Genomic DNA, 17,231 nt, shown 5'->3' with positions numbered 1-17,231 from the left:
ACCGGCACGCCGTGTTATTTTCCGTAGAAATGCGAAAAAAATTTGTTTAGAAAACTTCCTCGCGTCTCTAATACTCCTCAAGATAGCACCACAGGGATATAACTTTGCAGGGTAGTTTCACTCCTGAAACTTGACTCACCGGAGCTACGAAAAAATACGCCCCCTCATTATTAACTGCTCCGAAAACCTGCAAAGTTTCGTCAAAATCAGGAGTGGATGGGGGAGACATTTCACAAATGTTCTTTGCGAGTTCGAGGTGTTTGAGAGAGTCGAAATTATGCAGAGGGAACTCGAGGTCCTGCGAATCGTTTTCGGGACTAGTGCTCAAAGAGAAAATAATAATAGAGCAGTTGGAAAGCGTTTTAAAGTATTCGACGATTATAGAAAAGTGTAAGAAGCACTGAACTGGATCTATGTTAATTCCGAATGAAGCAGCTGTATTTCCGTGTTTGCGTTCGATGACTAGCGACGGAATTTTTAACGACGCACGGTGATAAGCGTGTTTTTTTTCTACGTGGCGTTCCGCTACGGCCACCTTTCGCGACGGAAATCCCGCGAGAAATAAGGACAATATCTGCAGCGCAATTCCTCGACGCGTAAAACAAACATTTTCCGTCGCGGAATGCACGGATCCCGGGCAATAAAAACGCGACTCGCGACTGTTCGTTTTCGCGCGACATAAAATCCGGGACCTTCAAAGTACAAACCAGGGGACCAACACTAACGATTTCTATTCCCCGATACTCGATTCCAGGACAATTATAACCGTGAAGATTGAATTGCGGGGATGGACAAAATTTGATTCGAGTAATAGATAATGAATGAAAACGACCTACGGTAATTAATACCTGACGTTTATTCGATTGAACGTTTAAATTTGTATTACTTCGCCGTTGAATATTCCATTCTATAATTCAATATTTAGTTAGAGCATAGTTAACTCGCAGTTGACAGCCAAATCGCTAATCCAACACCTAAGTGAACGATAAATTTTGCACGACGTTGTTTTAACACAATGCTTGGGACACGAACAAAGGGAAAACAAACGCAAAGTACACGTACAGATTGTGTGTCGAGCACGTGTATTACATAAACTTACATAATCGGTTCTATAACATTGAACTATTCTTATCGATGGAGACGATATCGCGAAGCATATAAAAAATCAATATACTTACAAATAACTTGTACAAAGGTAGGCTTTCGTGCGATTGTGCGACGCGAAAATGGACCTTAAAATTCTAGCTTTTCTCGCGACGCGTATATTCCTCCGATCGGAATACAATTCTCTGTCGACCTCGGCGATATCAAGAGATATGCATGCACGCGGTAAAAACCAATTAGTCGTTAAAATACGGCAATGGCCAGGAGCGAGACCAACTCGGAGCGTAAAAAGGCGCAAAAGAAATTACGACCAAATAAAGAATCTCTTTTCGTACGCAAACCGCGAATGAAGACACAATCGTAAAACGAATTGGTGGCAATAAAACGCTATGCTTTAAATTTTCCTACGTAACTGTGTAACCATGCGATACTTAACGTTGCTGTTTGTAATGTAACGAAATTGCTGCAGAATGATATGGTGTACAATTGAACTGGTAACGAACAGGATGAAAACGGAGTTCCATAAACGCGGTAATACCGCAATTACGTTCTTGAATATGAATTTTAGTATTCATAATGCGGATTTCAATGTGCTACAGATATTTAATTTTACTGCGATCGTTAACCACCTAACAATTCTTAACAATACGTTAGATGGTGCTAGTATAGTACCCAACACGATACTAATTTAGAAACGGAGTAACAATAATATTGCGCTGTTAGTGTCGCTCCAAAATAGCATAACACTGCCGTGGAACTTGTAGAACTGATACTATTAATATAAACAACGACACAATACAGTAATTCTATGATATCAATATAGTATTATAATTTAAATTCCACAACGATAATATAACAGTAAGGTATCAGTACGATCGTAGCACATCATTGGGACAGTACTAGTATAGTATTGCTGTAGTGTCGTCATAGAGCAATTTACTACCGATATGGTAATAATATATCGACACAGTGCTAGAATACCAATGTTACAGTGTATGTCCAGCACTAACATATCGCTGGCATATCGAAACGAAAGGAATTACGAGCGAATGGGTATCTGTTTTCCTACACGATACGTGCGCGAAGTTTCAGCCGTAAAGCAAACTGCGACCAGTGAAAACACTGTACGCTGAATTACGACAGACAAACCGGTCGTAATTGTTCAACGTCCGTCGCAATTTCGGAAATCATTTCGAACGTGTCAACTCGTGATAGGACGAGTACGTGTCCGTAAAAGTGCCGTAACGTTCGTGGAAACATTAGCGTTTAAAGTTGACTAGAAACGTACGGCAAAGAACCGTCAACGATTCGTGACGTTCTCGGTCTTGATCAACTCGTATCGTATCGCACGCGATCGACAACAAACATAAAGATAATTCACAGTGTGCTCGCGGTGCATCGAGGATCCGGTTTGACAGTTCGGGTTGACAGATTTGGACCGATGCTCCAAAATCGGCGGGAATGATCGTGAAACGCACGGCCGGCTCGCGCGACGTATATATGAAAATTCATGGTTGCTCACCAGGTGAAGCACGGTGTTGACAACTTCCCGATTCGACACCTGTCCCACTTCGATCAGCCCGATCAGCACGGCGAATTTCAGGCCGTCGTTCATCGCCATCGCCACCACCTCCTCGGGCCGTTTAATGTCACTGAACGGTGGACTTTTCATGTCCGCCATCGCGACGGTAATCTAAACTGGCAACACGTTTTCTCCGCGAGGAGAATCTACGATAGTTTACACAAAGATCGTCTTATGTACGAGAGCTTTTCCCCGTCACATGATAATACAACACAAATTGATCTGCCATGTTAGAAAGTAGACACTGTTATGAGGAGCCTGCCAGCGAGGCAGCGCGAAAGACCCTAGCATCACTCACGCAGTACCGCCACTAACTGAGCCGCTAAGTTCCCACCAGCGACAGCCACGCCGCGACTGGTGGGGGTAGCGGGGTTTACGAACTACCGCTCGGGGCTATTCGATTAACTCAATCCTGGAATATTTTATAAATATTCCAATACTGCTAATAAACTTTGGATATTTCAATATTCGATCATTACTATTCTGAGTAGACGAAAAGTTAAAGTTTTATTCTTGTTTGCTCTTCGATATCCAATGGTAAACGACGAAAACAAAGAGAGTTTCTTGACCCTTAGAGCAATGTGTTGATTTTAAAATTAATTCTATCACTCAAAAATATGTATTCAGTCATCCTCGAGGAATTAAATATTCCAAGAAATTATTATTTATGATAATTACACAGACTCGATCAGTTATTTACCTTACACCGTCTCCTACAATACAAACACAAAAGGATGAAATGAAAATTTTAATAAAATACGAATGTGAATTATTTTCCCGACGAAATTGCACAGGGTATTTGTAAATATTTTATGTTTCGTTAGTCGTGTAGACATAATCGATAATAATGCTATTGATTCATCGCCATCGTTCCATTTAGTGAATGGTCATTTCTAAATTACATTGCTTCATCTATTTGTATGCGAAATGTACGAAGTTTATACTATATGGATAGACACTCGTTTTTACGTGAAACGTAGTAATTGCGAAATTACGTATACCAACTTGATTTGAGTTTATCTTCGACTTACGCACGTATATTATGAAACATCAAATTATGAAGCACGTATCCGCTGTACTACAGAGAACCATAGTATGAGTAAACGCACGCGTCACTAGTAGTAAAAATGGCGGCGGCGGATGTCGAGCGTACCAAGGTACGTGTCGTTTTACTTAAATTTTACGCCCATGTTACGTTACTTCTGGCTGTATTTCTTACTGGGAATGACTGTTCGAATGTCCTTCCTCGTATACAAATATAAACCTAAGCGACCGTTGATGTATGTGTAGTGTTTACAGCCTGAAGGGCGTTGGTTGTTTCTTGTGTCACAACAGTACTGTCGATGAAGCGTTGTCGCTCCATTTATAGACAGTACTGTTAATATTCGGTCAGGTCACTGCTCGTAACATTTATGGCTAATTGGTACTTACAGTTGGAATCCTCGTTCCGTAATTTAAAATTATCTGGTCATGTTGGATTTGACAGTCTTCCAGACCAATTGGTGAATAAATCTGTCCAAAATGGATTTGTGTTCAATATCCTCTGTATCGGTATGGGAAATACTTTGTCATTCTAATCGTGCATACCTTACAAACTTATGCATGTAGTTACTATAATTAAATGTTGTTACAACAGGGGAGACTGGACTTGGAAAGTCTACTCTCATGGATTCCCTTTTCAATACAAGCTTCGAATCTACTCCAAGTACACATAATCTTCCTTCTGTAAAACTTAAAGCACATACGTATGAATTACAAGAGAGCAACGTTAGGCTAAAGCTTACTATAGTAGACACGGTTGGATATGGGGATCAAATTAATAAGGAAGACAGTTTCAAAGCAGTTGTTGATTACATAGATGCTCAGTTTGAAGCATATTTGCAAGAAGAGTTGAAAATAAAGCGCTCTCTGGCAACTTATCATGACAGTCGTATTCATGTTTGCCTGTATTTCATTTGCCCTACTGGTCATGGATTAAAATCCATTGACCTTGTCTGTATGAAAAAATTAGACACAAAAGTCAACATCATTCCAATTATTGCTAAAGCTGACACGATATCAAAAACAGAATTACAAAAGTTCAAGGTATGTTGAAAATACTATACTATAATTTTAATTTTGTGACTACCATTTAATGTTCCTTCCATTTCAGAGCAAAATTATATCCGAATTACAAAATAACGGAGTTCATATTTATCAATTTCCTACCGGCGACGAGAGCGTGGCCGAAGTAAATTGTAGTATGAATGCTCATGTACCTTTTGCAGTAGTTGGTAGCACTGATTTTGTTCGAGTTGGAAACAAAATTATGCGCTCCCGACAGTATCCATGGGGTACAGTGCAAGTTGAAAATGAATCCCATTGCGATTTCGTTAAATTGCGCGAAATGTTGATACGAACAAATATGGAAGATATGAGGGAAAAAACGCACTGCCGTCATTACGAGCTCTATCGTAAAAAGCGGTTGGAACAGGTAATTGTTTCTGCAAGGTACTAATTCTAAAGGGTTTCAAAATGCTACTATCAATCTTCAATTTCTTGCTCTTAGATGGGATTTAGCGATGTTGATAGTGAAAATAAACCAGTTAGTTTTCAACAGACCTGCGAAGCAAAGAGATCCATCCATTTGCAAGAGCTACAACAGAAGGAGGATGAGATGCGGCAGATGTTCGTGGTACGCGTGAAAGAGAAGGAAGCCGAATTGAAAGAAGCAGAAAAAGAGGTATGAACATATTTCGTTATGAACGTCGGATATTTCAGGTTTCTCTTTTTTTTAATAAGTTTGTTCGCGTACGTATCTTTCAGTTGCATAACAAATTCGATAAACTGAAAAAAGATCACACGGAAGAGAAGAAAAAGGTGGAAGAGAGCAGAAAGAAGCTTGAAGACGATATTTTAGAATTGAACAGACGCAAAATGCAATTCACTCAACAGCTGCAACATCATACCCTAACATTAGGAAAGAGCAAGAAAAGATAAAACGTTCGCCATTGGCCATACATCTTGTAACAAATAAATTACGACGCCACACATACATTCTAACTACACGTAACGAGTATTATTATTTTAATTACTTGATACTTGACTGCTGAAGTTAATAATTAAATTATCCAAAGTTTACGAGCGCTGTAACTTTTATCGTCTTCTTATATCATTTATATAATAATTATAGGTTTTACTTACGTCAGACTGATTATCATAACAGTGATGTTTACCAAACTTAATTTACTTTTTGTATTAACATATGCACCTTAAGAAAAATAAAAATATATTTGTTACTTATAAATCCGTCTGCTTAAATTTCCGCCGAGAATTTCCGTTTTCACGAATATAAACACGATTATGGCTACCGCGTAATGCATCGAGAAGATTCATAATTAAATATTTTATTGTTCAACAAAATATAACAATTAACACAATAGTATCGTACTTAAGTAAACCTAACGTTATTAGCCATACGTGTTACATGAAGTATACGAAACGATTATAACCTAGGTTTTACGAAAGCATGTTTTGATTACAAACATTAAGCGAGAACTGAAAATAGGATATGCAGTATGATCGTATCACAAATCTAAAAAAAATAAATTCAACACGGCTATCGTATGATGAAATATCGATAAACTTTCGTAGGTTTAATATTTTAGTTTTTTAACAAAAGTTGCAGCATTACATAAACTATTGTTTCAAGGACAGTGATACACGATAGCAACTTCTAAATGCTTTACGAAATTCGTAAAAATTAACTTTCGTTTTGTGAGGCAAATATTTTCAATACTCTGCGTGGAAGAAAGCAGGTACAAAATAACTTAATCAAACTATATCGACAGACTTATCGAGTAATACGTTTACAATAATATAATATGGCGGAATTGTTTCATTCGCGCGTAGCAAAGATGATATTACAAATAGTAGTAGCGAAGTGAATTTATCGTGTTCGCCGTTACGTCGCAATTCATCATTTACAAATAAATACAGTCTCTATGCCAAATTACGAACGAAATGTGTAACGAAAGAATAGATTGCGTACTACGCGTCAAACAATACGAAATAGAAGGCTATGATACAGTCAATTTAGGGGGGAAAAAGTCTAACAAAAAAAAAATAATCCTCGAACGACAATAGCCTCAACGTGCCGACATTACACGTCGCGCATTTCTTTGCTTTGGTATTCCTTTGCACATTCCTGTGCCCTTGCATTTCTGTGAACCCAACAAACACATCGCGTTGTAATTTCGACAATATCGTCCTTCGTATTTCTTATCCTACGTATTTATTATAAAAGTACAAAACATATATTATGGCAGTTATCATGAAGCATTTTGCAAGATAGCCGATTTAATTATGTTATCGATTATGTGCCAAAGTGTAATAATTGCTTCAGGGTCGGTCGATATGACGACGATATATGGAATGAAAAAATTGTTTCAAAAATATCCTTTGAATTTCGAGGCGTACTTCTACCAAATCTTCTAAATCAGAAACTATCATTCGTGTCAATTGCTTGATATATCGTATAACGATATTTGACCAATTATTGATTAATTATATATACGATGAAATTCCGAATACTGTAACCGACCCTGTTGTTACTTACAAACCTATGTGTCTTATACTGCTTATCGCGAGAGATATTTAAGTGCACTACGAGATTCGCCTTTGCAGGTAATAGCAATGACCAAGTACAAATAATATCGAATATTCGAGTTTCGCGCAAAATAGATTGTATCTAACAACCTGGAATCCGGACAGAATTACCTTATCCCTTAAATTGCATTTCTACCAGACGGAATCGTTCGTTCGAAATGTACAATTTCCTGTAGCATTAAGAGGACAAGCTCTAAACTTAGGCAGACATTACCTGAGCCCTTAATTGCACTTCCTTCTAATCACATGCGTGGATCGACTTTGGAGCTGAAATAGTTTGCCATCGGAACGAAATCAATCAGCCGCTAATAACCACCGACTGGAGCCATAAACATCATACCGCTATGGTGTCCCATACCACACTAACCACGATCTTTCCGCGCCAAACTGCAGTGGCTCGCCCTCTGTGTTTCAAACTGAGAAGCAAGCTGCAATGACGCGAAGCAGAGATCGTTCAAATTTTATTCGAACAATAGATAACAAATAAAACCAATTTATAGCAATACATTCGATCAAACAATGAAACTTTGATTTGCTCGTCGCGAAATATTAATTCTACTGTTCAAATTCTAATTTTTATTTGTTATTCGAGTAAGAATTTTCCCAATCTCCGGCATGAAGCGGTGCTATTTGCGCGTGGAGCCTCTCGCGAATCTTTGTCGCTCTTTACCGCCTATAGCGTTCGGAATGATTAAGAAATAAACGATCATTTTCACAAATGTATGTGCTCGAAGTGTAAAACTATTTTTTAATCAATCTTACATTTGTGTAAAGATCGCAGATTCTAATACAGAGTGGGGGGGTAGCGGTGGAGTACAGATCGAAATCGTGGCCCTTGATGGCCAGTTGATTTTGTTCCGACTATAGTACGAATGTTACAATGGGAGCAGAGAATATACCACGGATGGTTATCTTCAATGTAAACGGCATTCCGATAACCTGTAACTGGCATCGTTTCAACATACCACTTACGAACTTTGGTCATTGCGGTTGTAAAGCTACCTCTACCAGGTGCATTGCCCTCCTACCTATTTCTGTTAGACAATTTCCAAATCAAGCGTTAATATGCCTGTCATCTGTGGAATGCATGACACCTAACCCTTTCGATGCTATATAGGATTTGAACGCTTGGCGTGCAACGTGTGCGGATGACCCGTAGTCTTATGCGTAAGCCGAATTCCTAGAACGCCGATGGGCGTTCAAAGCACGGAATACTTTGATCGAGAATTTTTAAGCGCCCGTAGCATCCAAAGGATTAAACGTTTGGGCGACGAAGCGAGTGAATATTGTACGGAACATAGTCTTGTACTTTTGTTATTAATATCGATTAAGGAATTAAATGAAGTACAAATAAATATGCATATATATTGCATTTATACACGGGACAAGTAACTTGGAATTGCTTCGAGAATTGTATAATAATCTTTGTTTATAGTTTAAAAAAATTTTCTGATCATCCACAGGTTTCGTAAATGAAAATCAATTGTTTTAAACGGTGAAGCGAACTCTGTGTTAAGTGATACGAACATATTGTTACTTAAGTGTCAATAGTAAAACGACAGATGATCATCTCCGTCCGATCGTTAAGAAAATGTGACTTACAAAGAGTCTTCGTAAAGTAAACTTCGGGAGTCACCGAAGCAGTTCCAGCCACCTGCCCCACCCTGTATATTGCACGCGTTCTGCATAAACGCGACGCGTATCCCGACGATAGAATACAAAGGTAAACGATTAAATGTAATGTTTATACATTTTTGTCAATAGTAATTGATAAGAATACTCGAATACCGGCGACACTCGATCGAGTCTTCGCGCAAGAAGATGGCATATTAACACGCTTGGCAAGGACGTATGTACGTGAAACGTTAGTGCTCCCCAACCGTATTACATCACAGGTAATAAAAAATAGTGCCATCCCCCTGTATATCTTACCGATCTAAGAAATAGGTGCACTTGGTACCAACGTGTACATGATTACGAGAATAGAGAAGATGTAATCGTGAGATAGCATAGGCGTAATACAAACCACGCATCCTTGGGACGTTCGCTGATAGTCGACTACAAAAACGAACAGCGGTATCGTTGTTCGAACGAGACCTGTAAAGAACCACCCCAAAAAAAATCCCTCGATATCATCAACGCACCGACGGTGGTTGGAAAGAAGGAAAGGTGTAGGTTTTGGGTTCGATTCCGTTTCACGAAAATTCAGTCGTTCATCGTGTGGGTGTATCGCCGTCTATCCTATCAGCGTAGTTCCCCCCCGACTCGTCGCGGTTCAGTCACCTTTGCGCACAAACAAACAGCGTTTCGCATCCGTAACGCCACCCTGGCGACGCGTCGTGGGTGCCGTGTACTCTACTCGCACGAGACGGACTAACAGCAGCATGAACGTGAAGTAGCGTGGACTTGTGACAGGCACTGTGCTTTTAGGCTAGCGGGCCGAGACGAATTCCGGCGGAGGGCTGCGATACTTGGCGCGAATGGGAAGAAAGTTGGTGTGCTTGTTGCCGTGGGGTGAAGGCGGCGTGCTCTCGCGGTTGAGGGTCCTCACCTGACAGGGGTCATGCCTCGCCAAGAAATGCTCCAAGGTGTCCCAACCACCGCCCACCCTGACCATCATGTGTCTCCCCTTCAAAAGCTGCGAACACGAAAGTACCACGACGGTCATTAGCAGTTGCCGCGCCTTCAGCCACGCGCGACCTTTTACAAAATCTAACGAGCTTTCTGCGTTTCGAGCAATTGCGGAAGGATTTTCAGCGACGAGTCTTTTTAAATTGTTTAGCCGCTGAAAGACGAAAAGAAGGAGGAGGGACTGGACCTGGTTAGCGGAGTCGACGGTAATTTGTCATAGAACGAGTTGATGCGACTAGGTGCAACGACAGTTATACCAACTCGTACACTGGCCTCATAGAAACTTTGCATAGTATACGAATGTGTAGGCGCGCTTCGACTTCCAATTGATAGAATGCGGTTGGTTACGCAACCTGACTGACGATGACTCCGGCGCGTTTGCGATAGTATAGACAAGTCTGTTTTGAAGTCTCTATGCATACACACATTCGACAAATCGTACCAAAGGGTACTCGAAGAAGAAATAGTGCATTGTGTTCTATGTCACCACCATTATCGAGGACGACAGTGGCAACTGATAAACGATATAATTCGATCGCCTTAAAATATACTAGAACATCTTCCACGATAAATTTTAGACTCCTTCTTTTATCATTCTCTTTATAATTTTAGTCACCAAACACGATTTCACTTTATCTTTCGTCTATGTAGTCCAAGTTATCTAGAGCGTCGTTGTTAATCGTTTAAGCCTCGTTCTAACGGATTTTGATATAGATAGAGCTCGATTAGGATGACGTCGTAAATATAAATAAGACGATTAACTTCTAAGAATAACTTGATGAACGAAATTCTTCGAAATGCTGTTCACGGTGCTCGAGACTTACAGTTAGTCAAGTGTACTCGCGCCCTACGGAATTTCAAACTTGTTTCTTTCGATAACGGAACACGATACGAAAACATGTTATGCTAGATCTTCGATTTATATCTGCACGAAAGAATGACCCAATTTCTGGCTGTGCTACGATTAATGGAGTCCTCTGATGGGGGAGGAAGGGAGACGTCCAAATAACTTTATTAATCTCTTTCTTTCCACTTGGACCAAACGGGAAAAGTAATAAAATCGAAAAACAGGTTACGTACTCTGATGAAGACGTTTCGTCCCGCGATGTGGTAACGGCCTTCCCCAACCTTGCGCACCTTCAGCTTGGAGCACTTCTCCGAGGGACATTGGCAGAGTCTCTGAACAGCCTCGGTTGCTCTTCTCACCTAAAAACAGCAAAGGGACGCGGCGCGGTGTAAACATTACATAACGAAAGATAAGGCTGTCCAAAGCTATGGGGGAGGTATTGCCAACCTCACCCTCCACGCGGTGGACGCTGGTCAACGGCGTTACCGACTAACGAGGCTCTGGCTAAGCAAATACAGTTGAGTACAGTCTTGGGATGGGAATCTGTGGTTCCAGGATGAGATAAGACTCTAGAATAAAAGTCCTTACAGTGTAGTAATGACTTGGAGTCAAGAAGGACCGATAACTACCCTACTCAATGATACGGCAAATCATTGAGAGGGTTAGTAGTTCCAGGACTCGTAACTTAGCAGTGGTGAAAACGCACCCAACACCGTTAGGATAGACACCTAGCTTCAGTACGGCAGAGCAGGGCAGCTCACGATAAAGAAAGACAATAACTGTCTCCGGAGATAAATCGCGGCGTGGTTTTCTCGCGGGGAAAGTCAAAGATGCGCGTAGCCTCGTAACATCCGTTGTTTCGTATGCAGGAATTCGACATGCATGGGTCCGCGAGCGTGCAAACGCATACTTGAAAAAGCTTAAACCGAGCCGTTTGGATCCATTGTCCCTTTCTTTATCCCTTCCTTGCTCTCCGCCATTCATAGCGAACGTGACGCGATGCGATTCGCGCGTGCAGCCTCGCGTACGAGTACCGAGCTATACAGATTGCCCCTGACAAGGAACATCATCTACTCGACGATCTCGGATTTTTATCAAACTTGCCAACTTATTATTTAGTTACGAACGAGTGTAGAATTAACTTTGTTCCGATCCCAACTTGCTACTCGCGGCTCGGGTCAGCGTCCTCGAGGAAGGTTTACTCGAAATCAATTTTATTTTCAACTTTGATCGTTATTATACCTTGCGATCGAGTTCCGTTATGGGGCCCGTGTGTTCCGGCGGCTCGGCTGGCGAGGGCAAAGGTGAACACGACGGCGATGGAACCTCGTCGGGATCCTCCGCGCTTCCACGGGACCAGTCGTCCTCCGTGGTATCACTGGGCACTCCGTCGCTACCCGTTGGACCATTATCGCTCACCGACCTTCGCATTTCGGGCTCGTGGGTTGTACCGGTCGTTGGGTCCAGCCATCGAGTCGCCGACGACGCGACTTCCGACGCCGAGCTGAAAGATATTCGTATTCGTGTATCTTAAAGTCGGAGAGTCACGTTACGTTTCCTTTTATGAACGATAGTTGATCACTTGTGTGTCAGTTTCTCTGTTGCACCGAGCACAAAAAGCAGCTAATGTTGATTTATTACACCACATTGGATATAACTATCGATCAAGTCGCAATACAAACTCAATTAGTATTGGCATCGATATAAGTTATGGCCAGAGAGAAAGCATGCCACCGATCGAAAGCAACGCCAAATACGTAGCCGCGAAAAAGATCGTGAAACGAAACTACGTTACCATAAATGTAAAATAGCTATCAGCGATGAGTACGCCATAAGAGCATGTAAATTGTGCGCGGGTAAAGGTATTATAAAGTACTGACGATAAAGAGATTTAATGCTGGGTTGTTAGGAGAGTCAGTTCCCGTGTTAGTGTTAGGAAACGCGCTGTACATATTTGATCAACGCAGGCCTGGGGTAAAAAGAAATGAAATCGATCGATCGTCTCGCATGGAGGATGCTCCGAAGAAAGGCTCGAACAATGTAGAAGCCTTTGGTGTTCGCCAGAGCAGACGAATATATCCAGTCAACATAGGTCCGCATCAACCCCAACGGATATACAGATAATTTACTTTATTTGCAGACGCCAATTGAATGCAAACTATATATCTTGACCCGTGCAGTCGGATCTGCACTATTTACTTATCGAGTCAATAGTCTTGTGTGCCGAACATAGGCTCGCAAATTAACCCCAACGGATATACAAGTAATTTACTTTATTCGCAGACGTCAATTGAACGCGAACAACACATCTTGACACGTACAGCTTGATCCGCAATATTTATTCATCGTGTCAAGAATCTCGACTGAACGCTATCAATCTTAATTCGTATGTCTTGGCAACTGTACGATCGTACCATTTAGTCATCCACTATAATAGTTTCTTGTTATTCCATCGTTTTATTTTAGCCGACAAGCAAATATGTCCATATGTGGGACATTTATTTCATGCACCTTTATTTTGTATGCGTTTTGAGTTTCATGTACCGCAATTCCTATAACGTGGAACGAATCCCTCGCGTTATACGGAGGTGCACCATACATTCATCTTTCCCTGGCGTGTTTCCAACAATGTTGATATGCGTACCTATGGTAACACTGCTCGTACATTTTTATGAGTGCTCTGTGCGCTTAAATTCCTGCCAATCCTGGCTCAAGAAAACACAATGGTGCTTCAGAAAAATGTTGCACGTTTACTAGAGTCGCTCTACGCATAAGTTTATGCTTTTTTTCGATCGAACTGTGTAATATCATTCGGTAGAAACGCTTAAGAAGAATTTTCATTTCACTGGCGTGGTTAACTGACGCACGCGCCAGTAACACGATACATCAATTAACGTCTTCGTTAAAAACTATCTCCCCGCTGTTTTTACGGCAACGGTAGTTAAGAGAGGCGCGCGCCCGTTCTGTTATTTATCATAATTACACCGGTGTATCGTCTACTGCTTTGGCGTAAATACCGTAAGCTTAACACGCTACGAAACACCGCCACTCCTACGGCATTGCGTTACGGTTGAGGTAAGCGTACGGCTGTCTTTCCGAGAATGTAACGCCTCGCAGATTCGCCCATTAAGCGAATCCTTTTTCAGCAAACGGAGAACCTCCTCGTCCTTCTGAAACCGCGTTCCCACGTCGAATCACGTTTCACCGCGATTCGCGAACCCGCGTACGCACGCTGCCGGTGGTCAAACCTGCAATAAGCTAAGTGCACCACTAGTTGGCCATGTGCCAATAGCTGACATTTCTAGGAAATCAACTGAGCCGAATATGGCACAATACTTTCCGACGCCTCGTTCTGATCTTACTTTAAGATAACGAAGACAGAGAAAGCGCTGTCCAACTTTTGCAATTATTTAGAAGAAAAAAATTTATCCAGTAGGTCAGCTATCGATACCTTTATTTTACTATTGAAAGTTGTTCGAGCGAGCGGTCACCGATGCCAACCGCTCGAACAGTCATTTTATGGATGGTCACTCGAGCTGAAAAGAAGATCATCGAAAGGGTAACCCGTTGGCCCACGTACCTGCTGTGTTTGATTTTCTCGGACGGAGGCCTGGGCGTCGCGGTCGGGGACGGCGATTGGAACTGCCAAGAAACGAGGCTGCTATGAGATATACCACTATCGGACAAACAATGAAGATCCCTTTCTTGCTCCGCGGCGATCTCCCTCTCGAGCTGCACGAGCCCCGGAGGCTCCACGGAATATATCGAAGCCAATCGAGCCACTTCCAACAAACAGAGCACCACGTTCCGTGGCTGTCCGTGTAAAACTAAAAATTACAGACGTCGTTCCGTTAAATAATCGTACATTGAATTCGACGCGTGGATAAAACCCTGACTTTCGATGTCCTCCCTTCGGGAAGTCGTTCCCCAAGCTCTGGGCGACATAAAGAATCCCCAGGAACCGGGCACGTGACTCGACGAGCAATTTTCACGCGACCCCGAGGCTCCTCTTCTTCCCCGATTGCATCAACGGGGGCGCGTATTACTTTTCAGGGCATTCGAAGTCGTTCGGGCACGAGCAAAGAGCTCTCGTGCTCCTTCCATCGCTCCCGGAGACGCGTTTAATTCGCGGCGATTACTCTCGCCTCGGGAGCGTTTTGAATTTGCATATTTGCGATCCCGCGACGTAATTGGCGGGGACTTCCCTTTCAATCGTCACGGAACACTTGAGATAGACGTCGATCGCGACCGGGTAAGACGCGCGGAAGCGAATCGATTCGAATAACTGCTGATATTTACCGAGATCGTCGCTCTCGAACAGGAGGTTCTCATGGACGCCCAGACGACGGCAAAACTGAATGAAATTCTCCATGTTGTCGCGGGAGAAGAAGCTGCGTCTCGCGGCGTTCTCCCAGCATCGTCCCCTTATCAACGGCAGCGGCTGGAAAGTAGAAAATGTCGATCTGTTCTCTCGAAGACAAATAGGAACGAGTGGGAGTAATCGTTGGCAGTGTGGCTAAATTGCGTAAGCGGGGCTCTAATTGAATCGGCAACTCCGATACTTCTAACAGCCCCTTTCTCTGCAATTATCGATGTTCTACTGTACCGAGAAAGACCTGTAACGGCGTAACAATTATTTACCCCTTTCGCTCTTCCAGCGTCGATCGCCATCCTCGCCTTTTCCTGGATGACCCTTGCCAGACGACACACCACCACGCCATTGTCCAAGGAATCAAAGAAACTGTCCCCCGTCACGTAATCGCCGTCTGAAACGCAGGAAAGGTCGTTTTTTTTCTATCACGAAGTATATAAATTTGTTTTTATAGTAGTTCCACGACGGTACTAGCGTGTTTTAGACGGGGAAATAATCTGTAAGACGAACGGCGTAACGTATCGCGTAAACGGTCGCTTCAAAACAGTCGAGAGCATCGACGAAGTGGCGTCATTGTTGGGAACAATGGACCAACCCTCCTTACGTTCTCCGGTCGAATTCTTTCGAAGCAATGGTAGGGTGACTTCTGCATTGTTGCAGAATTTCCACGAACAACTTCACGCAAAGCGTGCACGCGTCTCGGGCGGCCAGAGGAATATAATTGCGCTCTTTCGTGAACTTTTTGCGGAAGAAGCATAGTCGCGGAATTTTGAGATACCATGTTACAGACATCGAGGGTTGCTCGTGGACCAGATAAAAAATTCCGTCCGCCTCTGTTCGTTCACAGAACCACCGGGTGCAAGAAATCAATCTTTCCCGTAGCAGGTCGTTACCAGTTAAACGGAATTCACACGGAAATCGGCGTCTAATTACCGCTTTCCGATCGAAAGCGTGCCCTTAAGCGGCATGGCGGGCATCGAGCCGCATTATTACCCGACGTAATGTCAAACATAAATTAGACCCGCGCCCGAGTATCGCGCGCGAAGTTCCGGGTGACCGAGTTGTTGTTCGTCGCGCGGCTCGCACTTATATACGCTCACGCCCGTGATCTTTCGCAAGATCGAAAGAGGGTAGAGGCATATCCTACGAGAACGGCCGTTATCACGAACGGCAGCCTGCTCGATTCGCCATTGTGTCCCAGGCCATATGCGAACAATATTCGCGATCCAGATCCAACGCCGGCATCTGGCGGTGCACGTACCGCCGCGTTGCGCGTGTGTGTCTGCCGTAGGAACGTGTGATGGACTTTACTCCATAAGCCTTGCCCGTTAAAACGCCTTTTTTTTTCGCTTCCTCCGGTGGTTCTGCCCCGGGTGCAACCCTATTGTTACCGGGTCGAGTCACGAGCCTGCGCGCCGGTTCTCATTACCATCCGTATCTGCGAGGCTTTATCGCTCCGTCAGCCCAACCTAGTTCCTATTTCCCATCGTATCCCGCCTATATCTATATACGTGGCACGGATCGTGTCGCGAGTTTTCCTCAGATTCTCTCCGCGGCCGTCGATCGTTCCCCAGCAGCGTGGGAGAACGATGAGAGGTGTCTGAGCGTTTCACGAGCCGCCTCTGGCGCGTGCAGAGCGCCCCGTGCAACACGCAGACGTTTATCGGAGGCTTGGCCCGCGGGCTTCATCGATCAGTGGCGCAGCCAGGGGGGCTAAACGCCACAAAAACGCCTCGATTCTTCTAAATAACTCCTTGTTCGATACGCAATCGAATGTATCAACGTTGTTTCGAAGGTGTCCTCGTTTTGCAGAGTTAAGAACACTTTTTGATGGAGCAACCGTTCGCACGAATAAAGGGGTAATTGTTTCTGGTGAAACTGCAGGTCAGAAGCCAGTGTCGTTGCTTTCGGAAAAAATCACTTGCCTCGTTGGGGAAAGATCCTGGCCTTGATCCTGTTTGCACGTGGAAGCTGGCGAACGAAATTGAAATGATTTCGAGGCAGTCACGCACGAGTTGACCTATCGTGAGAGTGTCCTGGCTAGATTA

The 17,231-nt window shown here is 43.1% G+C and overlaps 2 protein-coding genes across 5 annotated transcripts in view; one reads left to right on the top strand and one right to left on the bottom strand.

Annotated features, from left to right (window-relative positions):
* The first annotated feature begins 3,813 nt into the window (after positions 1 to 3,813).
* LOC122399388 (septin-2) lies at positions 3,814 to 5,870 on the top strand. 3 transcript variants are annotated; one of them, XM_043400039.1, is made up of 6 exons: positions 3,814 to 3,843; positions 4,120 to 4,237; positions 4,323 to 4,771; positions 4,839 to 5,159; positions 5,235 to 5,408; positions 5,492 to 5,870. In XM_043400039.1, the coding sequence occupies exons 1-6, from the start codon at positions 3,814 to 3,816 to the stop codon at positions 5,663 to 5,665; spliced, it is 1,266 nt and encodes a 421-aa protein (XP_043255974.1). In that variant the 3' UTR covers positions 5,666 to 5,870. The 3 variants fall into 3 exon arrangements, with proteins under 3 accessions (XP_043255974.1, XP_043255977.1, XP_043255975.1); XM_043400042.1 differs by lacking the exon at positions 3,814 to 3,843 and having other exon boundaries at positions 4,126 to 4,237; positions 5,286 to 5,408; positions 5,468 to 5,870; XM_043400040.1 differs by lacking the exon at positions 3,814 to 3,843 and having other exon boundaries at positions 4,126 to 4,237; positions 5,468 to 5,870.
* Positions 5,871 to 6,285: 415 nt separating this feature from the next.
* The window catches only part of LOC122399276 (growth arrest-specific protein 2-like), a 31,726-nt gene continuing 20,780 nt past the window's right edge, over positions 6,286 to 17,231 (bottom strand). For both annotated transcript variants that reach the window (XM_043399841.1, XM_043399842.1), the window contains exons 3-8: positions 15,453 to 15,577; positions 15,111 to 15,252; positions 14,392 to 14,638; positions 12,054 to 12,315; positions 11,045 to 11,170; positions 6,286 to 9,971 (exon numbers count right to left, since the gene is read on the bottom strand). In XM_043399841.1, the coding sequence (XP_043255776.1) occupies positions 9,765 to 9,971; positions 11,045 to 11,170; positions 12,054 to 12,315; positions 14,392 to 14,638; positions 15,111 to 15,252; positions 15,453 to 15,577 (1,109 nt within the window). In that variant the 3' untranslated portion in view covers positions 6,286 to 9,764. The remainder of the gene's footprint in view (positions 9,972 to 11,044; positions 11,171 to 12,053; positions 12,316 to 14,391; positions 14,639 to 15,110; positions 15,253 to 15,452; positions 15,578 to 17,231) is intronic.

This window comes from Colletes gigas, unplaced genomic scaffold, assembly GCF_013123115.1.
Source record: "Colletes gigas isolate AHSC1104 unplaced genomic scaffold, ASM1312311v1 Colletes_gigas_Sc00013, whole genome shotgun sequence".
In the NCBI taxonomy this organism is placed as follows: domain Eukaryota; kingdom Metazoa; phylum Arthropoda; class Insecta; order Hymenoptera; family Colletidae; genus Colletes; species Colletes gigas.
This window is presented reverse-complemented; position numbering and strand designations above follow the sequence as displayed.

What these genes read in the sequence shown, in the direction of transcription:
- LOC122399388 (XM_043400039.1), top strand. Translation starts at nt 3,814, where the DNA reads ATGGCGGCGGCGGATGTCGAGCGTACCAAG. An exon ending in CAGAATTACAAAAGTTCAAG is followed by an intron (nt 4,772 to 4,838) that starts GTATGTTGAAAA and finishes CTTCCATTTCAG; the next exon opens with AGCAAAATTATATCCGAATT. An exon ending in TGAAAGAAGCAGAAAAAGAG is followed by an intron (nt 5,409 to 5,491) that starts GTATGAACATAT and finishes CGTATCTTTCAG; the next exon opens with TTGCATAACAAATTCGATAA.